At 44.2% G+C, this 25680-nt stretch overlaps 1 protein-coding gene across 2 annotated transcripts in view; it reads right to left on the bottom strand.

The window, feature by feature from the left end:
* Positions 1-25680, bottom strand: part of FRMD4A (FERM domain containing 4A) — a 190244-nt gene that overhangs the window by 61119 nt on the left and 103445 nt on the right. For both annotated transcript variants that reach the window (XM_062491677.1, XM_062491676.1), the window contains exons 4-7: positions 22402-22494; positions 9700-9784; positions 5146-5202; positions 2669-2691 (exon numbers count right to left, since the gene is read on the bottom strand). In XM_062491677.1, coding sequence (XP_062347661.1) covers positions 2669-2691; positions 5146-5202; positions 9700-9784; positions 22402-22494 — 258 coding nt within the window. The remainder of the gene's footprint in view (positions 1-2668; positions 2692-5145; positions 5203-9699; positions 9785-22401; positions 22495-25680) is intronic.

Here is a 25680-nt window from a genome sequence, read left to right as displayed (position 1 = left end):
ACGATTTCCTCAAAAGCAGCAGTGGGAGCTGCTGTTACTAAAGTTCTATCAGTTCACAGAGATAGAAAGCTGACTGTTAGAGTTTGTAAGACTGATTCTTTTTTGAGTTCCCACGAGGCCCCAAGAGCAGACTTGTAACTGCTTTCAGGAGTCCTGAACCAGCAGCAGATCATCACCTGGCTGCACTGGGGTTTGGAGGTAATCCTGCTCCGGCCACCACGGGCAGGTGCCAACACGCAGCTGGAGCTGTGACAGTTTGGCTTTGACTGTCCCAGCACCTGAGGTGATCGGCAGTGACTCACGGGAAGGCTCCCATGGGGAACAGCAATTCTCCCATCACTACAAATGAGCCAGTGCTTATGCACTTTTCTGGGTCGGGGCCAGCTCACAGGCTATAAATCTGATGTGGCAGTAGACAGGACAGGTGTGGGAAAGCTGCAGTCTGAGTTCCAAGAATGCAACCCTTAAGAATTAAACTATTTCTTCAAAAACAAAGGCGTTCAAGTGTTCAGCCTTCACACAACATTTGCTGCCATGCACAACAATACAATCTTTAAATCTCAGCAACAAGACAATCACAACTGCAAAGCTTCTCTGTTTCAAAGAGTAGCCACTTCTACTTTAAACAGTACTTCAACATCAACCAATTTCAGACACTAAAGCTAACTCGATCCCTAAGAGAAGTCAGAATATTTGCCTTCATTGGCAGTTCCTCTGGCTGGCCTGAAGCTTGATTTGCCTACCAGATTTTACCCTGCCGATATGATAACCACAAATCTCAGCTGGCAAAAATCTTGACAACAACCTCATCTTGACTTCAGTAGCACCTGGATCTCACCCAGCACATAAACCTGTGTCAGTGCACATTAGAAGGGTGCACATAAATCTGTCCCAGTGCTGGACAGACATCACTGGGACTTGCCAAGTCTTCTAGACCATAGAGGATCAGGGCAGCATTCTTTTACCTTCCTCCAAGAACAGGCTTCAAGATGGCAGATTACTTTGTCCTCAAAGTCCATTTATAAATTAAGATCCCTGACAATGCCCTCAAATTGTTATTATGACACTCCTTCTCTGCCTGACTTGAATGTAAGGAGTCCCCCTTCTACTTCAAACCACTGTGATCCACAGGTTGAAAGAACTCAGAACTGTTTTAATGGGCCTGGTGATGACAGCCACACTGATGTGGTGGGAGCAGTTAACACCACGGCTTGAGGTATCTTCTGTCCCTTCAGAGAAGATTCCTCATTTCTCTGTGGCCTGGAGAAACACACTGTGATTAACTCAACCATTCCTTTTACAAAGGACATCACACAACTTTAAGCAAGTGGACTTTCCACCAGCTGTTTCCATTTCTTGTCTGGAAACAGGTACTTGAAGATAAAATGCTTTCAATACTATTACTCTCTGATCCCTTTCCATTCTGTGTTTCATAGTCTGAACGTTCACTTTCCAAGTGTGTTTTCACCATAACCAAGACATTCTGGGAAACAAATAGTGCTCTTCTTAACAAAACCAGTAGTTTATCACAGGTTGAAATGACAAAACGTTGCTTGGCACAACTCTTTAGACTGAGTACTTGGCAGTACATTGAAAACCAGACTGAAAAGTCAGAGCCACAGGCACTCCAATACCCTCTAAATAAACAGTGCTGATAGCCAAGTTATTCCAAATCAGGCAGAACTGAAAAATGAAGCAAGACTAGGTTTGTGTTTCTGTGGTCAGATGCATGTGAGGATTTTGCAAGTTCATGAAGGTCTTGAGAAATGACAAGGCAAAGCTTAAACTTCCTTTTAGCAAGGGCTACCTTATGTCATCTCAGATTCCATGATGGGCAGGAGATATCTACAGTGCAATTCCTTTCCACTGATTTGTCACTATTTTAGCTGGCTAGAAGTTCCAATCCACCAGAAAGTGGAACCTGTCTGTTCTTCACGGCATCCTGTCATTACAGTCATGTTTCAGCATACCACAATGCTGACAAAATTAAGACAATTCTTTACAACTGACAACTCAACTCCACTGCCCATTCTTTCCTTCTCTGAAACTAACTTCAGTGGATACTGTGGTCCTCCAGCCAAACTCACATTCAGGTCAGCAAAAGTAAAATATGGACTATATGAAATTTTTAGCATTGTCAGCTCTCCTGAGCATCACACTAAGAACTTCCACATTTCTCACATGAGACACCAAACAACCATCTGACCTTTGGTTGCTACTAACGCGTAAATCACAGACACGGTTGACTTACAGGAAGATTCTTGGGCGTTTCATTAACAGTAAAACTGAAATATCAATTAGTGATGGAATTTTAATGTTGCCTCTGGCAGGATCTGTATATGACAGTGATTTTAGAGTAATTTCCTTAGCAATTTCCTTCTGAAGACTAGTCTATTTCCTGAACTTCATGACCACATAATGAGATTTGTCAACAACAAAATCACAAACAATGCTGTTTGCAAGGCATGCTCTGGTCAAAGGTTGTGTTTGGTGAAGAAATTATGTAAGGAAACATGATGTCTATGTTAGCCATGCACACATAGTTGTACTGCTAACAGAGACAATCCTGTTGCTACATAACTACAACTGAGTTACACGTCTCACACAGGAATTTTATCAGATTTATTCTCACATCACACAATAGCAAAAACTTCTTAATTTCACCTACCTTGAAAAATCTCCCTTTGCCTCCTGTAAAACAAGGAAGAGAAATTAAAAATATATAATTAAAAATGGGGATGGGGTGGGGGAAGAAGAAAAGACTGTTCAAGATTTTCCATTTGCAAAATTCATTTAGCAGCAATTTCCTGTTGTAATTGATTCCTCATGCGTTTTTTTGGAACCAGTATCTAATGTCAAGTGCCATGATACAGTGAGTTGGGTAGATTAACAAATGAAAGAGCTAATACAGGGCCAGATGATTCCTCGTTCTGCTGTGATACCTAAGATGCTACAGGAGATGCTACAGGAGATAATACCAGTAAATAAGAAATGTTGGATGCTACATTACTAGAAATGAGGCTGCAACTCCCCTGACATTTTTACAAGTATTATGGCCATCTTCTAGTATCTAGACTTTCAAAGAGCTTGCTTACTGTCAGCTTTCAAGGGGATGCAAGGCACAGGTTTCTCCTTGCTGGGTGTCTGGGGGAGTGTTTAGCTTCCTTACTAATACATCTAGATACTTCTATTTATTACCATCACAGAATGATGTTAAAGGGTTGGATAATGTTTCACTACAGTCGTTAGATTAGTCTTACTGCACACCTGGAGAATCCTCAAAATCTGTTGAGTGCCCTCTGCAATAGATTTTGCACACATTTTGCATTTTCCATTTACCGCAGACAATATGCCTTTCATATGACTCATGCTAAAGCACCTCATTTGCCACCAGCTACACAGAAAGCACAGTGCAAGAATGTAATTTGTGCAGTGAGGGAGTTTCCACTGCCAAAAGGACTGGGCTTTGTATTCAGGGCTTTTGTCTTTACATTCATTCATCTACCCGCAAAACCTGCCATCCCACGTCCAGTGGTGTTTCAGTCCTGAGGCTGGGGTAAAGTTCACAGCTCTGGTGGTGCTTTAATTTGTTCTGGTAATAAAACAGTTTGAAGTAGGGCTGCAGACTAAATCACTTGAGTTCTGACAGACCTTTACGTTCTTTCCATTTCCCTCTAAGTGAAATGAAGGGCAGACAAGCACTTCTCTGGTTCATAGGAAGGAGTCTTTGAGCACGTCATGATTACAGTTTAACACATAACAAAGCCCAAAGGATATGCTCTGGCCTGCATGGGTGTGAGCATACTGAATTTAAAAAGCAATTTTGTAGAGTGTATTCTTCACAATTCAGTGGTTTGACCTAAATGCTACAGCAAGAAGTAGAGCAAAATGCAGTATGATTACTTTTGTTTTGCTTGGATCCTGTGATAAACACAGGTTGTAGTAGTTTCTGGTTACAGGCAGCAAAGGTGTGGCTTGTTTTGACTGTTTTCATTAAGTTGCAGATCAAACTACTACAGGAATAAGTGTAACATCCTGTGTTTGTGGCAAGAAACAATCCCAGCAACAAGAGTTAGTTACAGTGGCAGCTCCAGGTCTGGCTGTACAATTACTAAGCACTAAGTTATTCACTAGGATGAGCAGACAATAGATTCATAACCCCACTGCTGCTCCTCACAATGAAGCTGTTGTTTGATGTGTATTCCCCCAACAGCCAATATGTGATTTCTATAATGTGCTGCTAATTGAGTCCTCCATCCTGACTGTCTCACTCCATTCTTGTTACATAAAATCATTTTAATGAAGGTTCAAATTCCTACACATTAATTGCTTCTTTAACATGGCAAGTGCTCTAAAAGTGCAGTGCATTGTTATTTATTAGTGCAGTCTGATGAGCTGGTTTGTCTGCTCACATGGCTCCTCATAGCTTCATGGATGATGGGAAAAAATTAAAACTACAGACTGTAAGAGAGGGGAAACAAGGACCATCTGACAATTATGTCTGATCTGCTCCCACAGTCATACTTTAAAAAATAGAACTTTCACAAAACCCACCTCCACCACCCTGAAAAATTCCCTTCTGGGAACCAGACATTTACCAAACGCTGCTTGGTCATTTGCTCTCTGACCCTTTTCCCTCTTCTTGAAAAGTGGAACTTTGAGAGACAGTATTTTGAAAAGTCTTTCAACCATTCTGCCCACGTTGGAGAATACAAACATTTGCATATTTAGAAGCTTATGTTGCTCATCAGAGGACCAAGCCCCATTGGGAAAACAAATGCAAGTAAAGTCACTGGACGAAAAACCCATTGCATATGGATTTCACCTAGGAATTTGCATTAATCCCCTAGATTTTCTCTGGCTGTACATCATACCCCAGAGTCTTGGATATCTGTGCTGGTGCAAACATAACACATTTCTGTATGCAAAATGTTGAGCAGAAGTACTTGCTCCCTGAATGGGGTGGTCTAGTTTGAGAGCCTTCTGTACCCATTTTGGCAGAAACAATGAAAACTGTGCAAAGACATATTTTTTCCTGCAACTGGGGGGAACCCCTACACTTCCATACAGCCATTGTGGATTTAGTAAATCAAAAGATTTAATGCAGCATGAGGAAGCACCAAGTGAGAGAAGGCGGGTGCTTACCTGCAAGATGTATGCAGCCAGTTCAAACACCACTTCACTGTCAACCTCAATGAGTTCCTTAAAAGGTGAAGAAAACAAGAAAGAAAAAGAGAGTTGAGCTGCTGTAAGAAAGACATACATCTCCTCCTGACTGCTGCATGGTGAAGCATGCAGTGCCAGTTTCTCCCTTGGCTAGGCTTCAAAGTATTCCCTGTGCTCCTGAAGACAAAAGGGAGGGAGAACGTGCCCACTCAGATATGGAAAAAGCCAAATATTCAGTGCAATGTGTTGGTTAATGAAGCATAACTGGATGTGGCATGGAGGGATTCCTGGGGGAGGAGTGAGGAGAAGACAGGTGGAAGGGGTAGGATCAGGGTACATTTTTATTTTCTTGCATGATTTAGTGAAAAGCAGTCTAGGATAAAGATTTTTTTTTGCCCCCAGATGTGACCATACCTTGGCTCACACAAGCAAGGAATGAGAGTTTGTCTTTGACACAATGAGATGGTATCAAAGCCCACTCTGGCCCTTGCAAAACGTAAACTCACAGAAAAATGAAACATATTTGCTCTTGCAGGATTTGAGCCCTGGTTTTGGTCTTTTCATGCCCAAAACCACTGAGGCTGGAGGTGATTTGAGAATGAGCTATGACAGCAAGTCTTCCTTGCTCCATTTTATAGTATCCTGCTGCCAGTGAAAGAAATCTTGGAGGGTTTTACTTGGACACACAGTCAGATGAAAAACACGGATGGTCCCAACAGATCTCAGGATTCCTCTGCTGTGCCTGAGACAGCAGTTACAGAACCAAGGGGTCCAGGCACTGCTCTGGCTGAATGTGCAGGATGCAGTAAAAACATCAAAGATGCTTGAGATGGGAGGCACGAGCATTACTCTGGAGGCCAAGCATGCTATTGCTGACTCTCTGGTCCCTGCCTTTGAGAAGCTAATGGGCTTTTACTGAGATAATGTTTAGGTCTCTATTCTGCAAATAGAACTCCTATGTTGTCTCCTATGGATATGGCCCAGTAAACTGGGTCACTTTTCAGCTCATTCCTGTAGTGGTTTTTCTGTTGTATTTATTTAAGCTGCTGCTTTTAATATTTTACTTCATCTGGCAAGAAACAAGTGATCTAAATATAGGTCACTGCTGTGATCCATGCTCCAGCCAAGTCATGGCCACACCTCATTTACAAGCCACAATTGCTGCATTGGCTTGTCTCTGGCAAAATCAAAAACAAAGGGAACAAGACACAGGATAAGATCCAGGTGTCCTTGGCTTTCACCAGTGCCAGCTTTTTAAAATAAGTTCACCTCTTTCATAACAACTCCTTGGGGAGTGAAGAGCAGCTCTGCTACAGGCAATAAACACGCCTTTCCCCTCTCAGCTGAACTGCCTGAGTCACGCAGGCACCTGCACTGATGATGAGCCTGTGCCAAGGGATGAGACTGGTGCAAGAGGTTGATTCAGCTGCAGGCAGGGCTGGTCTGGGGCTATCAGGCACATCCCATAGCAAGGGGCAACGCAGAGCAGAACCAGAGCACCTGGTCTTCCTCCTGTCTGGAGGCATCAGGCATGGCACAGACAAACCAGCCCGTGCAACCATGTGTCAATGCTATGGCAAGTCTGTACTGGCAGGTGAAGAGGGCCAGAGTCCATTCCCTGTCCCCAAGGGTACATGGGGTGCAGTAGAGCTCACGACTAAACACTCACCCTCTCTCCCCTAGTCACAGATGGGGTTTCCACCACTGTGTTGCCTATTTGAAACAGGTGCTCTTCCTTGATCAGTGCTGAAGCAACGCCTGGGGCAGAGCAAGTTGGCACAGGCCAAAACCCATGTCAGAACATGGGAGTAATTAAACAGTCTGTCTGATCAAAGGGACAGCACTGTCTACTTTGGTAGTACAAATGTGGCTTGGCCTTTCTGGGCAAAAGTGGCTTGCTGGTTCTGTGCGAGGGTTTGGGTGTGTGGGCTCACGAATGTCTCACTACTCAACATTGGTGGTCAGTGGGGGTGGTGGGCAGGGCCAGAGGAGCACAGCACCCAATGCAGGGTCAGCTGGCAATCCAGTGACCAAACAATGCAGGGTCAGCTATCAACCCAGTGACCAAAAGCCCCAAACTAGGCCTGTTTTATTCTTTCCCACTCCGAGCAGGGGGATGTTTGAAGATATGTGTCTGGAGGATCAACAGGGGAAGGTCTGAGGTGCTAGCACAGTGTTAAGAACTACACTTATTTCATACACATTGCTCTTTCTGGCCTGCAGGGGAGCCAGGAGTGGAGGTATCCATGGGAAGTCCAACAAGGAAACTTTTGGTGCAACAAGGAAGCTCTCAAGGTTTCGCAGTATGCGACATCATGTGCTAGCTGCAGGAATGACAAGCACTGGCTGTGCTTAGACACCAAGCTCCCCACAACATTACATTCATTATGAGGAATACACCAGGTTGGGGTGCTTGCCCTACGTCTTAGCAGACACTTTGCACCCAACTTTCAAATTCAGCGCCTTTTTTAACAGCACAGCATGGCTTACTGTGGCTAGAAGTCAAATAGAGAAGGATCTGCATAGGAGATTGGGACTTCAACAGGGCTATTTTTGGATAGAGACACTCAGCTCTAATATGCAAAGTAATGGTTTCAGGAGAGGTCAGACTAAAATAGACCAACCTAGATCTGTAGGCACTTTGTTTTCTTTATTTTGTTCTTCTTATTAAGCTTTCTCCAAAAAAAGAACAACAGTCTAAGCTTTTCCTGGCAGCACTTCAAAAAGGAACTTTTCCCCAGAAACCAAAACGTGATGCTCACTGAGCTTGTTGCTGGAGAGGGCTGACTAAGCACATCTAATTGCAGCCTTGCAGGAGAGCAAAGCAATGCACAGCTCAGCTCAGCAGCCCTGCCTAGTGCCTGGGCACTGAAAAAAAAGGAATTTTCTGGCTTCTGCCCTGCATTTTAGAAAATACAAAGTTAGTCCCTGCATTTTGGGACGTATAAATGTCAAGTGAGGCTCCAGATTTGGTGTAATCTACTTGGTTTAGCTGGTCACAAACATGCTGAAGGTTGTGGGTTGTGGAACAATCTCTCCCTGACTACATCTGTCTTTTCCTACCACTTCCTCTCTGGCAGATGTAGGTGAGTCACAGGAATGGCCTCTGCCAGCACCGAGGGAGGTAGGAGGGATCCTCCCAGGGAATCCCAGCTGCTGGCAAACCGCTCCCAGTCCCAGACATCCAGCCCACCTGGCTGAGTCTGCACACTGCCAATCTCCACCTCAGCGTGGTCTGGGGCCAGTTGGTTTTCCAAACCTTGCTGTGTACATCTGGTCTGTGGCACGAGAGGCATCAGCTGCATGGCTCTGCTGTGGGCACCCGTCCAAGCTGAGGATGTGCCAAGATGCCTGTCCTTATCTCTGGCACAGACAGCACCATGCAAGGGGCTGCTCTGAGCTGCAGGGCCAGGGACAGCAGCCTGGTCCTTCAGGAGTGTACCAGGGAGGGCAATTACTCATACAAAAACATTTCTCAGTGCACGACTTGTTCCTCTTCGAGGTGATCTTTGGTGCATATCCACAGACACCTTTACCCCACTCACACAGGAACCCACAAACTCCTCCTGTCCCACAAATCTGAGGTCACTTGGCTTGTTCAGCCTGGACAACAGGCTGAAGGGAGACCTCATGGTGAATCTGCAACATCCTCAGAGGGGAAGTGCAGCAGCCGGCCCTGAACATTATCTGGCGAACAGTGACATGAGAAGGGAACCACATGAAACTGACACCTGAAAATGATCCTGCATATCAGGAAAAGCTTCTTCACCCAGAGCGCGCCTGGGCACTGGACCAGGCTCCCCAAGGAAGTGGTCACAGCACAAAGTTCAAGATGCGTTTGGACAACACTCTCAGGAGCATGGTGGGACTCTTGGGGTTTATGTGCGCAGAGCCAAGATCAGGACTCGACGATCCTTGCGGTTCCCTTCCAAGTGAGGCCGCTCCATCTTTCCCGCTCCCACTCTCCCCTCACGCACCGCTACCCCAGCCCCGAAAATGGCGCCTGCGCCGCGCTGCCGCCCTCTGCGGGCCCGAAACCCTCACGGCAGCCACTCGGCCCAGAGCGCGTTTTTAACAAAAAACCAGACATTTCCTTCTAAACACAAACCAGTTTATAATTTTTAGCAGTGCAGATTCCCTCCTTCCAGCAGCAAAAGTTACTTCCAGGGCTGTTTTACCCCAGAACCACTCTCTGAGAGGAAAGCTGATGCCAAGTGTGGTGGCAGCAGGAGACAGAGGAGTGAGGGAATGAGGGAAAGGATGAAGAGGATGATGGTGAGAAACATGATGAGGAGGAGGAGGAGGGAGCGAGGAGGAGGAAGGGAAGGAGGATGATGATGAAGATGAGGAGGACGGTGATGAGGATGGTGAGGTGGAGGATGATGAGGAGGAGGATGAAGAGGAGGAGGATGATGAGGAGGAGAAGGTTGTATTTGGAAGTCCAGGTGTGACCAGTGTAAATTTTGCGCAGGGAATGCAGATCCAGGTGTCTCAGCCCACTCTGGTGCCCCCCAGAGCTGCCCAAATCCTCACCTTGTAGATGCAGGACTTGGCGTTCAAGAAAAACAGCTCGATGGTGGCATTGTCCTTCAGATAGGAGATGCTTTCAATGTAGAACCTGAAAGGGAAAGTGAGAGGGATGAGACACGAGGGAACTACGGCAAGACACAGAAATGCACTTACTGAATGAAAAATATGGTCAATGGAGTCATGATGAATGTACGAAAAGTGAAATTTCTTCCCTTATAGCAGACTAAGGGGGTGAAGGAGGCTCCAGGACATGATCAGTCAGCACCACCCCAGTCATACCAAAAGAACTGGATCAAGTGGATGATTTAGGTTCTAAATAATACTTTGTTTTGTTTTCAGATTTAAAATAAACCTTTATTCTGTTTTCTTGTAAGCTTCACTTTTGTTTGCCATCATATTTTCACCATTTCTTCATCATTTCTTTACCCATCACAACAAATCTGTGCTGTTAACCTGTATTTTGTAAAGTATTCATCTATAGAAATGCACTTTCAGGTTCCTTCCCTGCCCCCTTCATCTCTGCATAAAGCAAATTTTATAAAGGATACTTTACATACTGTATCTGTGGTCTCACACTAAGGCAGTAGTTACTAACCTTGCACAGTTTACCAGTACCATGAATAACAATGTTAGGCATGACAGGGAATGATCATAATCTAATTTTTTTGAGCTGGAGTGACTTCTTAGAATTCAGGAGAAAGCTCAAACCCTCAGTGTCAGAAAAACCCACTCGTTTGCATTGGCTGACTGCCCAAAATATTTTCAATTATGTTGAAAGCCCATGATATGTATGAATTTATCCAGTACTCCATATCCTGCCTGCTCTGAAGGTCTGATGAACTTTGCGAGAATTGTCTCCTGCCCTTAATACTGCCTTGAGATATTTTTTTGGGAAAACTGCCCTGGATAACCATCAATGTTAATGACTGATCATTCCATAGAGGTATGTTATGTGTTCCTGTTGCAACACAGAAAGCCTGGATCTCTACAGTGTATGTTTTTTCATAAGGTGAATTTTGCATTTACTTAGTTTTTTAGGTAAGATAAAATAAATGGATCTGTCTGCTGAGGCTGTTTGGTCGTGATCTTCAAGTTGCAGTGCAGTGACAGCAGTGTTCCTTACATAAATTCCAGCACTATCATACCTTGTCAGAGGCAATTAGAATAGGGATGTTGCCAGGGAAATGGTGTCTGCACCAGGGACTTTTAAAAACCGAAATTCCTTAGAAATCTGGGTTGACATGCAGGGTCCAGTTACAGAGAAACCCCAGTCCCTGACCCTGCTGTCTGAGAGCAGGCAGACCTGTGGATGCTCCTGAGGCTTCACACAAGTGCTGAAGGGATTGTCCACATGCAGCTATTTGCACAGTCCAGGGCCTTAAATGTAACCTTCTTAGGGGCAAAGGTCAAAGCTTTGTAGTGCTCCTAAGTGTCTTCTGAAGGCTCTTCAAAACACTTTATTTCCTGACAGGCAGAACCAATTCCTTGCTTATTAGAGAGAGAGAAATATTTTGTTCATCTGCTGAAGGGCTCCTGTCTGAATTGCCCTTCCTTCTACCCCTGCAGAAGAGAAACAAAAACAAAACCTGAATAAAATAAAATAAACCCCAAGAAAACACTAACAACCAATCAAACCCACAGAACATGAAAAACATTTGAATGTAGTGATGATGAAGCACAAAGATTAAACTTTTTCTTATTTTTTTTCCTTATTTTCACAGTTTCACCTTCTGTCCTTAAAATGGCCTTTTTTTTTCAAATAAAAAATATACTTGGCTTTAGAAATGCAAAAAAATTTGATGCATTAAAAAAGGAACCTTTTTACTAGATCTGTTCTCTGAGTGCAGCTGGCTTCCCATCTGCTGAATTCATGGAGAATAATGGTAATTTTACATATTCTGTGGTTCTTGAACAACCTTCTCTTATCACTGCTACCAGTTCTCTCTGAGTTACGATGGTAGATTTTCTTATTCCAAGGTCAGAAGAAAACAAGAACATTTTTTTCCATTTTGAATTCCACTGAAGGTTAGCCAACATGCTTTTTTGTTTCACCAGCTCAAACACGACCATTCTCATCATCACTAGAGGGCAATATTGCATTTCTTAAGCCTGCAAGGAGCTTTCCCAAGGCTTTCCACATGGACATAAATCGTTTTCTGTACAAAATTAAATCTCTGGAAGCATAGAGCCTGCACATGATACTTCATCTCACAAAGAAAACCCACTTCTCAAGTGATCTCCAGAGTGGAGAGTAAGCTGGAGAGCTACTGGCTCTCACACATGCTCCCAGACAAATGGGCAACATGTGTACCAGGAAACTGGTGCTACTTAGAAGAACACAGATTTGCAAAGGGAACTCTTGTGGGATTTTCTGTGTGGCAAGCTCAGAAAACCTGAACTGGAATATATTACCCTGAATTCACAGTTGATGCAGTAACAACAAAAAGGGCAGGAAAAGACTTATTTATTTTTGTGTTTATGACTAGTTCATGTCACATCTCCTGTTTTTATCTTGTACAAACACAGTGAAGGAACCAACATTTTACAATGACCAATGTCAATGACTAAGGAGGCAGGCAGGAGCTTCCAGCTGCTAAGGCAATGAACCAAGCAAACAAAAATCTGGGTTGAATTCCCGATTTGGACACAGGTTTCCATTTTGACCTTCAGAAAATCATTTAGCTGCTTGGGCTGTTGAGCTGGGCTTATAAAACATGCATCCCTTCTCTGTCCCTCTCTGTCTGTTTTGCTTGTTAAGCTTTGGAGCCTTTCGAGGCATGTTTCAGGATCATCAGTTTTGAGAGGCAGCTCTCAGATTTCTGTTGAGGACTCCCCAGAGAGCAGCATTCCTTCATGTGATGTGAAGCTGATGTGTCTGGGTTATAATGGATAGGCTGGACAGGGAAACAGGCAGTACCATGTGTCCAAGACCTCTGCTCCACTACCTACATCTCTTGCAATACACTCAGCAAATAGCTTTGTCTCCAGCAGCTCCTACAAGAGGTTCCATGATAGCCAGCGACTGTGCTTGTGAGAAATTAGCTGCTTGCAGGAAGGGGGAACAACCCCATGAGACCTGGTGAGTATAAAACCAAAGGAATAATTTTCGAGAAAATTTAAAAGATCAGCCAATGTTAATCTATTTCTGCATTCCTCCTCCCTTCCCACCCCCAGTAACTTGTAATTCATCAAGTACATTTTCTAAGCATTAATTAAATAGACCAGTGAATATTATGCTGGATAATGAACACAAAGTGACTATCTTGGCTGCTTCCTCTCAGCAGCAGGGAAATAATAATGAGTACTGCAGAAGGTGTCTTGTCTTGGAAGACTTCAGAAGCTGCATCAGAAACGTTTAAGCAGCGAAGACGCGTCTTGTACTGATCAGATTGCTCTCTATTTAAAGTGTTGGTTAACTGACAGCTTTCTCTGAGACAGCTTAAGCCCCTTCACACCATGATGAATGGCAATTCCCATCGTAACCAGCCAAGCACAGACTCACATCAGTGTTTGTGGAAACCCCTAATCGTCGGGTGAGGGGAAACTGGTACTACCACAATTTCTCCCTTGCACTGCACACAGGCCCACCCACCTCTGACTCATGGCTCAGAGAAATGCCTGACTGGGTCCTGGAATCACCAGTTTGCTAAGTGGTTTTTCAGGAGATGGAGGATCCCTTACTGCTGCTGCCTGTTTCATCTGTGAACCCAAGTGTGTATGTGTGCAGATGGGCAAATTTAGCAATGTTGGGAAAGGGTTTGAACACTAGTGCACTGTTCTTGCAGTGGGAATAGAAGAACTGAGGATTGACAAGCATCTGAGCTGGTGAGGTTCTGGTGTGTACAGTGAGAGAAAAAATGAGAAGCACTCCTGATCTCCATACACTAAAGGAAACTGTCAAATACGAAATATTTATCATTGCCTCTAACACTCAGCCCTGAACACCTGAACTTGGCCATCTATCACCTGGCAGGAACCAGGCTCTCTGCAATCGAGTTGCTGACTGGGCAGATAGACTGTCATGGCATTCGAGAGCACAAGCCCATGTGTTTACTTCCAAGCAGAACCTGCTAAACAGTAAAAGTACTTCACTGTGATCTTCAACACAATGATATTTCAAAACATGACCACATCAAATGGATGTCTTGTCTACTTCAGGTGTCTATCTTTCCTGGGGCAGGGATACCATGTTCAGTCTTGTGAAGTTTGAGTCTGGTGGGAGCTAGCTAATCCAAAAGACTTCTCTCCATGTCTTTCCCAGCTGGCTGACTCTGATCTGGTTGGGATGCAGGACAGAGCTGTCAGCAGAGCTCAGTGACCCTGTCAGTGGACTACCCCTTATTTCATTATTACAAAGGAATGGGTGAAGGGGAACACCCCTTTTCTGCCTCATCCATCCTGGGGTCTGGCTCATTATCCCTCACCATATCATTCAGAACCTTGGAGGATAATTTGAAAAACATGAGGCCATTTGCTAACCGGGAAAGGAAAAATTGTGTGTGTTGGTATAATGGACTTAAATGTAGATGTCATTATGTCCAGTGTCTCATGCTAAATGAGTATTCTGAGCAGCACAGGCTGCACAATTCCTTTTATGTTCCAGCCCTGTTTGCTAATAGTCATGGTTGCACACTTTTATGCCCTGACACTTAAAAGCAGACAAAGCTCATGCTAAATAGTTGGCCTGTGAAGTAATCAGTCAGGACTGAAAAAACCTCGCCTTCTGCATTCATTTTGCTTTGGATCCCATGTCCTGTCTCCTGTGCCTGTGCCATGCTCAGAGATGCAGGGGACAGGAGGCAGCAAGAGAGACCTGTGTCAACTTTTACCTCATTGTAGGGTAGGGGAAGCCATGACAGTGGAGGTGAATTTGATTCAAGAAATACAGGGATTGCAGCTAACAAGATAAAAAGCTGTGGATATTGTTTAACCTGATCCTGTCCTCGCTCTCTTTCTCACCAGCTGCACTATATTATGAAGTTGTCTGCATCTTTACCTACTGTCAATTAATTTTTCTTGATGTTTCTAAGATGTTGGCCCATTGAATCCCTGGAAAACCATGTGCTTTGGGGATATTTGCTCATTCCTATGCCTCATCTTCATGTACAAAATACACAGGGATCTACTTTGGAATATATAGACATCAACTCTCTTTGTCTCTTTCAGGCTGTATATCCTGGGAGTCTTTGCAAAATACCAAGTGCTCCAGTATGAACATAGAGAACAGAAGGAATCAAGGTGGTAGTGCGGGTACATTCTTCCCTCATATTTGGTTATAGCATCAAGTGAAGGCACTGACCTGAGTATAGTAAATCCTCTGCCCCCTATCCACATGGGGAACCAAGCTTTAAAAGCATCAGCCCAGCTCAACATAGTCTGTAAACTGCTCCACCACTGCAAGGTTCCCTGGAGCTTAGCTTGGTTTGCAAGAGAAGTGCATCTTTGTACAAAAAGATGTATTTTTGTACAAAAGCTGTTGCAGCTCCTCTTGGCTTGGAGTGATGTGCTTATCTGTCCCAAATGTGACTGGATCACAGCAGCACACTGCCTACCTCCTCTCTTCCCTCAGTCACCAGGGGAATTGCCCCTTAATCTCCTGAGCATCAGTGCAGCCTTTTCCTGTTCTTTGGTCATTGCCAAGAGTCACATCTTGGCAATTAGAGGTAACTCACTGGGTGCACTGTCCTGCATAACACCACCCCTCAGCATCTAGAGAGCATCTTTTACGTGACGATTTTGGACCATTTTAAGAATAGAAATCCCTCCAGCTCTCCCATGTGTTGTCAGCAGCTCATGAAGGTATGATTTGCCTGTCAAAGCTGGCATGAGGGTCACTTATTTATTGACTCAGCCCTTGGTCAATGCCATGGTGATGGGACCCCTCAGACATGACAGCCCCTCACACCCACTGGTGTAAGGTATGAATATACATAAATTACAGTGAAAACAGAAACAATGTGTGTGTGACTTTGACCCAGTCAGAGAATCTGTGTGTAGGCACTGACACAGCTACTGCAGCTTGATCCAAATTAGCTACAAATCCTATACTGACAGAATCCATCATTTCTGCATGGTACCTATCATGCAGTCTAAATGCTTCCCAGAATTAGACAAGACAATGCTGCCAGCATCAACACATTCAAAATGTAGCTCAAAACAACAAATTTTCAGAATGCCACTTTTTCTGCTCCCTCGGGTGGCTGAATGGAAAGGAAAAACAACTTATCCCCTTCTCTCGATACAGCTCACTTATACAAATATATTCCTAGTTAAGCAGAAAACAGAAATGATGTTATGGGACTCAAGAGCCAGACTACTATTAAGATGTGTGTGTAATGGATGGCTTAGCTCAGAGCTGTGTGCTAAGTAGCAGAGCCCCATTAGTTCCCTTCCTCAAGCAAAGGTCGGTTTTCACACAAGTAAATCTTCTGACTGGACAGAAGTTTCTTATATCTCTAAAGAGACTCTGAGGAGCACAGCCTCCCTGCAGGCAATTTATTACCCCTTCCCCTGGGTGAACAGAGCAGGGGGCCACCCTGGGAAGGCTGCAATAAATTGTCTGCAGGGAGCCTTGTCTTCCAGTACAAACAAGGTCTGAGTGGCTGTATTTATACACTGAGGCTGGCTGGGAGGAGGGGGTTTGCAAGGCTGCTGGCTTTTGGGATATTCCCGCTTAGCATACACACAGCTGGTGCACACCAGTCAGCAAAACACATGTTGTGCAAAGAGATCTGGGCTGTGGCACAGATTTTATGGACAGAGCAGCTCACAGGACCCCCTGAAATCAGCTTGGTGGAACTGGCTTGATTATGTGGGTTCAATATTCTGCTTTTTTGCTATTATTTCTACAGCATCCCACAGCAGTGCACAGAAATGTACAACTATAACGTGAGCAGGAGATGGCTCTTTGTCTCCCCTTATATGTAGCACAAATTCAGGGAGTTTCTGATTCAGTAATGGTACTGACAATGGATGAGGGAGGCAACACAGATGCAAGGAGCTCTGGGAAGAGACAGCTAGCCAGGAGAATGTGGATGGAGCACCACAAGGTGCTGAAACATCTCAGGTTAGTTCCCTGAGGTCTCCTGGGATGAGCAAGCTCCATGGTAAACTGGACTCTGGCACCACTCTCCTTGCCGTGCAGAGGGGTCTGCACAGGATGAAGGAAGAGCAGAGGAGTAGAGTGATTTGTGTATATGTAATTTTGCCCCAGCAACGTCTCCTGGGTGGTAACAGGTGCAATGAAGCTTGGGTGAGAGCAAATTCTACTACTTTTCTTCCTCCCCCCAGCTGCAAATTTAATGTGTCTGACAATCTGTTCATGCATTTCCCCCAGTCTCTCTAAACCCAATTTCACACTATGGGGCAGAAAGAGGGCTGTCTGCTCCTTCACCTTCAGAGGTGTCCCTCCTCAGAGGGGAGAGACAAGAACTGGTGATTCCCTCATTCCCTGCCTGAAGTACCACATACTCTTCTCTGGTGGGGAAAACTGTGGATGGAGAAACACAGCCCATTATGTGCAAGAGAAATAAATTGCTGAAGTTAATTTTGTATGGCTCTATTCAGCTCTTCCTGCCAAAGCAGACTGCTGTCATCACAACCCTTAATCTGATTTCTTGGAGAGAAGCAAAGCTGAGTGAGTATGTGAGTGGCATACACAGCCATGGTGTGCTGGGATCCCACGTTAGTCAGCTGGGGAACTTGGGAGCAGGATGCTCTGAATCTGCACCCCATTAGTGTCTCTGGCCCAGGAGTGAGGCAGAAATGCCTTTCAGTGACAAGTTCTAAGGTCCAACTAGCCCTATGAAGAACAACTATCTCTCTTTCTTCCCAGGTCAGCTGTTTTCAAATGGCCTCTGACTTCTTTCACTGTTAGCATTAGTCCTTTTCTAATGGAATACAGGTTTAAAAATGCCTCTAAAGAAGGGCTGAAAGACTAAAATAGCATAAGACCTCATTAACAGCTGAAATCTGGTCCGTCCAATTCCATTTAGATAGCCAGGCGAAACTGTGTAGATAGGAAATGCTTCCTCAACCCTGGCTGTGCTGACCTGCTTGAAATCATAATTTAAAATTTATCGACTTGACAGGACACAGGGATGCATCAGGTGAATATGCCCACATCTGAGCAGGGGAGTCTGAGGTCAGAGAAGAGACACAGGGTTTTTAAGCCTGTAACTTGTTGAATTCCAAAGCAGTCATTTTTGGATGAGTCAGATGAAATAAATCAGATGAATTGTTCCTGAAGGTGCCTATTTCTTTCCAGTGTCTATACAGGGAGGCTGCACTAATTAGCTGTGACATAGAGCTGTCTGCCAGGTAAAGATCTCAGCTCTGGTGTGGTGAATCTTATCTCAGACTGCCCACCTGCCCTACCTGCCCCACCTCCCCACCAGCCTCAGACCTGGACCACCACCATGGTGCTATGTTCCTTCAGGTTAAGGAAAGCACAGACACCCGTGAACTTTGCACTCTTGTGTTTCAGTGCCAGTCTCTTATTTAGGGCCACTTTGCTCTGTAGTAACTGTGGCAACCTGGCAAAATATCTGGCCTCAATATTGAGAGTCCTGAGCCCCCACAGCTCCCATGCTGACTTCAGGCTAGCCAGGACATATGAACACATGCCAGATGTTGCTGAACACAGGCATTCCTTTGTACAAATGCTGCCAGCCCATAGATACAAACTCTGCCCCACAGTGTATTTGAGTATTGAGGATTTATTTCACATTTTGTTCCATGCCTTTCTGAAAGAAAAGCCTCTCCATGTGAAACATATTCTGATTTAGTGTGACGACTTCTGCAGTGAGTTGTCACTGTTTAGCTGGTGGAGTTACCCTGAGAACAAATACATTGATTCCTGGAAAAAGATCCACCAGTGGAGTGAATTTTATTTGCTAAGCTTGTTCATAAAATTAACAGCATGACAAACATACAGAAGATAAAGAGATCAGACCATGCTGGTGGTTCCTTTGCTAAGGATTGCTAATCTCACATGGCCATTATTTGAGGATGTGAACTCACTGCAGAGCCTGGTCAACTTTGCTTTCCATGAACAAACAGTGTGTCTGTGCTCTGGTTCTCTCTCACATCAAAGCTTTACACAAAAGGAGTAACTCTGCCTTCTTTCTGTCTGTATGAGTCTGAGCAAAGTGCTTCCCTCCCAGCCAAAAAGATGTATCTGAACCCCTGCAATCTATTTATGTCTGCTGCCCAGCTCTCCACACTGTACTTAGGTTCCTGCACTTTTACCCCAAAGCTCACGGTGTGAGGTATATTTTCTTTGTTCTCTTCTGTTCTCAAAACACCTCTGTAAAATCAACTAACCAGGCAATCCCTCCTTTCTTCACCCCCATCCTTTGCTTCTTCTGGACTTCAGTGGTGACTCTTATCTAACTTGTAAACCCTCTAAGGCAGGGAGTTAGTCTCACCAACAACCAAGCAGCCAGGGCTATAGAAAGCCATCTTGGGAAGCTAAACCTAAGGTGAGAACTAATATCACTCCCATTCTGTTGCCCAACATCCCTCCTCCCCTGCAAGACACAAGGCACTCCCTCTTGCTTTCATGTGTGTCTTTAGAGCTATGTAAACAGATATTAGCAGAGTCTTATAAAATAATATTGCACAATAGCTGTGGGACAGTTCACAGGTGCCCAAGAATTCTGATTGCTTCTTACATTCCTGTGTTGTTCTCAGTGGAAAGTTTTAATTGAAGCACTAGATGACAACCTGAAGACGGAGGCTTTGGTAGCTGTGTAAATGTACAATGGAAGAAGAAATTTCTTACAAACCAGTGCTAAAAACATCCTTCTAAAATCCCCCTCCTTTGACACAATGCTGTGAGATTTTTGGTCTTTGATAACAGAAGAGAGAAAAGACACTGGAGATCAGTGTTCAGCAATGTCAAACCCCAAGGAAATGTGTGTCAAAAGACAAAGCTTCAACAGTGCTGTAGAGATTTTAAAAAAAGGGAGGAGAATTTCACACTGCAAAGCTTGTGAAATTTCCTATTTTTGGCACGGTTCTTTCAAGAAGCCTTTTCTCAAGAAGGCACACTTCACTTTGAAGGTACTTTTAGAGCAGGCTAAAAATCTGTGCCATCTTTGGTGGGCATGCTGCCCTTCAACGTTGCTCCAAGAATGTTGAGGGGGAAAACCATTTGATGGTCACATTAAAGGTGAAAATATTTTCACTATAGCTTATCCTCTTCACAAACTACCCTTTACTTTTCTTGCCTGAGGCTTCATCTCTTTAATAATTATATAGTGTGATTGAACTGTACATTTACTTCGACTAGAGGGAAAAACCCACACAATTACTAAATCCTGATGCAATAAACAGAATTCTGTGTCATGAGCATCTAGCATATCCAGTTACTTGTATTACTTGTATCTCCCTCTTTAGGGCTCCCAGCATCAACCTAAGCTTTGTCAGCTGCAATGTTTGGGAGAGGTAATGCAAAAAGGTATCTGCAGCCACAGGCAAGCCTTTACCTGTGACATTGTAGGTGTCATGGGCACGCAGTTCCTTAAAAATTAACACATTTGTGATTAGGTATAGTACAGCACTAATTATCTCTGCTTTCTGCCTGGTGGCAGCAGGGGAGAGGGAGCATTCTGTTTAACGATATGTTTATGAATGTCTCTGCAAGCTGCTGCACACCCCCAGATTGTGAAAATAAACCCCTGTCTGTGGACAGGTCTCTTTAGAACTTTTCCTTCAGCCCTTGCTTTAGTTCCCAAGTCAGAACTGAAACCATTGGGTAACAGACATGTGGGGCCTTTCCAACTTCAGTCATCTGGCTGGAGTCAGTATCTTCAATTGCCTTCTGCCCAGATCAGATTTAGGGATGGACAGATTTAGGGAACTCCTTATGTGCTGGGAAACTTTGTCAGTTTCTGCCAGCATCTGACATCCACAAGGGAAATAAGCAGTAGAAAAGGCACAGTAAGTTAATGCCCGTTCCTAACTCTTGAGGCATCTGGCTCCCAGTCCTATCCAAATTGTAACTCAGTGTGACAATCCACTCATTACTGCCATCAGTAAGAGTATAAGCCAGAGTCAGTCTGGTTTTCACACATGCAGACACTGAATGCTGAGTTTTCCCCTATGGATTGTGATTCCAGAACAGGAGGGGTCACTCATTCATTGTTATGTGGATCTGTATTCTAGGATGTCTCTTGGCTGGGATCCTGCTAGAATGACTGGTCTCCACTGTGCTGCCAACTTTCATAAAACAATACAGATGGCAATATTTATGCTTGTTGAGTGGTCTTTGAAATGAATATGAGAGTGAATTAGTAGTACTGGCTTTCACACATTTTACAGTTCCACTCCGAAGCCCAGCACTTAGCTCTTGCTCACTCAGGGCTTTCCCTCCTTTCCATGGGATCCCTGTCTCAGCACAGACTCCCAGTTTGGCCCCTGGACAAGTTGTCTGGTAACTGACTGGCCATGTTCTTAATGAGCCTCAACAGTTTTGTGTAGGTCTAAGCACAGGTGGATCTGGATGTCACACGCTGAAGATGCTCAGCTCTAGATCTACCCTTACGGCCTGAAGCATCCAAAATATTGACTAAATTATTCTCTTGGGAGATAGCAGTCTAATTCTGGACTCACAGGGCTTTGTGAAGTCTTGATTTGTCCTAAGATATATCCACCCTTAAATATGGGGACATAACAGAACAAAGAGTCTCTTCTCCTAAAAAGCCTGCCTTGTAATGGAAGTTAAATGAATGACAATCACTATGTGGAGAAAAAAAAAGCTTCACTCAGGGGAAGAAACTCAAAAGTAGGTCTTCAGTTTTTTTGTGGGTACTATGGAATGAATGAGAGTGATGTCAGATGTAATATAACACTGGAGTGGAAAGCCTAACAGAAAAAGACACAGTTACACTGCACTAGCTTGTTCTAGGCATGAGCTATCCATTAAAAGTAAGTCAAAACCCTCAACTTAATTTTGTACATATGCCATCCCAGCCCCCGGGCTCTCTCTGGGCATTTCAAAGCTTCAGGAGCAAATTTGTCGTTTCCAAAAATATCTCTCTTGGAGGCAAAGGTACTGTGTGCATAAGAGCACTGGCAGCTTCCAGCAGCTTCCAAACACTAACAGTTCCTTGTAAAAATCCCAGATGAAGTTTGAAGCTCCCAAACTGCAATAATCTCCATTAAAACTTTTATAGTCTGGTCCAGCCACGTAGAAACCAACTGGCTGCCATAAAATGCCATCATTGGCTATATGTAGGTAATGCACTGTAGCACTGATTTCAGAAGGTGAATATGACAGAACTGTACAGGGATGAATTTGGTCTCTGACAGAATGCACACCATGTGCACAATCCAGAGGAACCTTGCAGGTTGCTGGCTCAAGTGGGTTATCCTGGCAGAAGGAGGGCTTTGTTCTGCCACCCTACTCAGCCTGGACTTTCTAGCTCAAAGGCCACAAGTAGAAGTGTAAATACATAACATCTGATCTTGCTCTTATACAACATTTCCCTGCGGACATCTATGGGTGTCGGTGTGGCTACTACTTGCTTACATTTGAGTGAGAAGATTTTGCAAAGCCAAAGAGCTCAAAAGAAACCTCTCTGGAAGTGTTTGTTTGCTTACAGGTGTTTCTGAGAAACTGACAGCCTTGCTTCCTGGCCTCCAGGAAACAGGCTGTCTGTAGCTGTATCCCATGGGAAGGGCTTGCCATCAGGCACTTACCTGACACAAAAGTACAAAACAACCGGTCCTGACTTTTTGGGGAAGTCATGTTCCAGCACCCGACGGTCCAGCTGAAGCCAGTTCAAGTGTCCCCTGGCAAGAGAAGAGACAGTTTTGAGCCTGGCACCAAAGAGCTTTCTCACTCCTCACAGCAATGAGGTCTGAGGTGTTACAAAATGTGAACCAAACAGTGTGCTATTTGCCCTGGGCTATTGCATGATATTTGAAAAACACACAATAAATGTTTGAGGAGCAGAGGCAGTATCATCCTGGCAGTGTTTCAGTCTGGGGAACAAACTGCTAAAGTTCAATCTGTTAGGGTGAAAGCTGGCAGCACTGAGCAATCAGGACAGCCCAAAATGTTATAAGCTTCACCTTTTTATTACAGGCCCCTGGAGCAGTTGCATCATTAAAAGTCTGTCAAGATTTTCATTAGAAATCCTTATGGTTAAGAGTTTCCACAATGCCTGCAGTATTTCACTCAAGGCTAGACCTGACTCTACAGCCTCAGACAGTTTATTTACCACCCACATGCCTGCAATAGCCTCTATAGGTTTGCCCAGGCCTCCTTTTTCCTTCTTCATAGAGCTCTTGAAAAACAGCTGCTCCATGAAGCATTCCAGCTGCAATTACCACACGCTGCTTTTCTTTTGCCTGGATGGTACCTGTCATTGTTATTTTCTCCTATAATTTATCCATTCCTGCCTTGCTGCTGGAAGCTTTGCTGGGCAGGAGTTCTGTTCTTTGTCACGTTCCCCACATTGTAGAGTGCTGTGTGTGCGTGAGAGGTACTTTATAAATACCATTATTTGTATTACAGGGGCATCTTGCTCCCCAGCTGAGATAAAGGCACTGTTAAATTAGGCACTGTGGAAATACCTAGGGTGACATTCAGGCCCCACTGACGCTGGCCAGAATTTTGCCATTGCCTTCAGTGATGCTAGGGCTGCACACTGCAAGCTTTTGGCTGTTGATTTCAGTCAGACCAGATTCCACCCAGAGGGAGAGGCAACCCTTGCCTTCAGTACTTTGCTGTCTAGATAAGCAAGGGGAGAGAGAGTTGAAATGATTTGGGGGAGAATCTTGCAGCAAATAAAGCAGGAAATGGTACTCAAATGCCCTGAGCTTTGTTCTAGTGCCTATTCACCAGCTCATGATAATCCTCAAGAATAATTCTTCATTCTATTGAAAATGAATAAAAGGAAAAAAGGAGTCTGCTTTTAAAAAAGCAATAAATTACCTTCTAGAATTACCACAAGCCTTAGCAATGTACCCTCTGTACAGCAAACACACTTAGCTTTCACAACAGTTTTCACGTGCCTGAGCTTTGGGCAACTGAGAAGCCCCTTTAAAAAGTAAGCAATCTCATTCCCGTAGCAATTTAACTAGATTTACAGCCCCCTCCCACTCCATCTTTTCCAGAAAAACAAATAAAGGGGAAAGTATCACTGTCAGGAGGTTTTGAATCACCTGGGTTCAATGGGAATTTCTGTACTGCTGCCCTGGAAACATGCTGGGACACTGTGTGCTCACCTGAGCACAGCACGCTGCTTCCAAACCAGGGTTCTAAATTATGAACTCCACTCATCACTCTCGTGGGTTCAGGACCAATATGTCAAGAAAGAAGCTCTACTCAAATTTTGCCATGTAGAAGCCAGGCATTCAGTTCAAGCAGCCTTTGCATCTGTCTTGCAAAAGTACCAAGTCTCAACTAGGTACAAGTGATATATGTGGAGTCAGGGACTTTTCAGACTCATCCTGGACATCTTTTGGTGCACAAAAGGAACAAAGCTTATTTTAGCCTCTGCTCTAGAAACCCACATGTTTCTCTCCAAGATATTTTAACTTTCAGACAGCTTTTTATCTAGATAAAGTTTTAATTTTTTTTCTCTATTTTTTTTCACTTTAGGCAAAGGGCAGCCTATACTGTGCATTAGGGGCACAGACTTGCTGGCAGCATGGCTACTGGAAAGGGGTGATAAAATTAAGATTTTCAAGCCAAACTGGTCACCTCATATGTCAACATTGCACTACAGGGGCTGAGGACAAGTCTGCCCAGGCTGGGAACAAGGTGAGGATAGCCATATTAACTCATCTGGATGTAGGAAATAATTGGTCTTGCTCTGGGAAGGATGCATAGCTGGGTATGCAGCAAGATGCAGGGGGTTTCCTTCCATCATTTCTGCTGCTGGCATGCTAATGTGGGATCCATGCACCATTCCCTGTTGTTCAGCACAGATGTGTGCTTTAACAAGGTTTGGATTTTGGAAGGCAGATGCTCCAGGCTCCAGGTCAAAAAATAATCCCCATACAAAGATTCTCTGGGTACCCAAAAAACCTAGACATTTCTAGGTTTCTTGCTGCATCCCATTTCTTGAAATCTGTAATTTTACATATTTTTTTTGTCCTGAAGTGCTGTTATGTTCCTTTAACAGGCCTCAGGAAGGCTGAAATTAGCTGTGAAGGCTACAGTTACACATGGGATTGAAACTAGCCTTGCTTACCCATTCCTATCCTAAGTACAACCTGAGCATTTGCCGTGTAGGCCACGGTACAAAATGCTGTCAGAACAAGGAAAAGCCACACTAAACCTGACATCCTATGCTGAACCTGTCCAGTTGCATTTGTATCACCAGCACAGCAGCCACCAGCAGCTGATAGTGTTACACACCAGCTCCCACTGAGGGTGAGCTGTTGACAATGGACTTACTGTCTACCTCTGTGTTTATTCAACAGCAATGTCTGGGTTTGCCTAATGTGTGCAAGGAAGGGTTGAGAAGCCATGTGCACAGCACAAAAAATCGCTTTGAGGTATTTCTTATTTTGAAAAGACTTGCTCTTTTCATTCTCGTTGCATTTTAACAGGAGAAACTAGCTGGAATAATCATATATATACATATTCACTGCAGTTCCACATTTGTGTTGCACAAGTACACAGTTCTGAGTACTGGATAACACACTTAATTGCCACTGAGTTTTTAGGTTGAAGGGCTTCATTAGTCTCATCTGCATGGAGCTTAAATCCAAAGCTCCTTCAGAGCAGAAAGGTCACTTAAATCCCAAATCCCTGCCAGGAGCTAACTGCTCACTGTACTCAATTACTACTTACAATCTTTCATCGCTGAGGGCGTCTGCACTGAAGATTGTCACCTAACTCCTTGTTCTCAAGCATGCATGTATGGCATGTAGAGAGCAACAGCAGTGAGCAGTCACTGGTATCTGCCTGTGAATGTGGACTATCAGGGAGCCAGAGTCCAGTGCTGTTACACCACAAAACAC

Source organism: Cinclus cinclus, chromosome 4, assembly GCF_963662255.1.
Source record: "Cinclus cinclus chromosome 4, bCinCin1.1, whole genome shotgun sequence".
In the NCBI taxonomy this organism is placed as follows: Eukaryota; Metazoa; Chordata; class Aves; order Passeriformes; family Cinclidae; genus Cinclus; species Cinclus cinclus.
The sequence above is the reverse complement of the archived record's forward strand: the minus strand, read 5'-3'. Positions and strand labels throughout refer to the sequence as shown.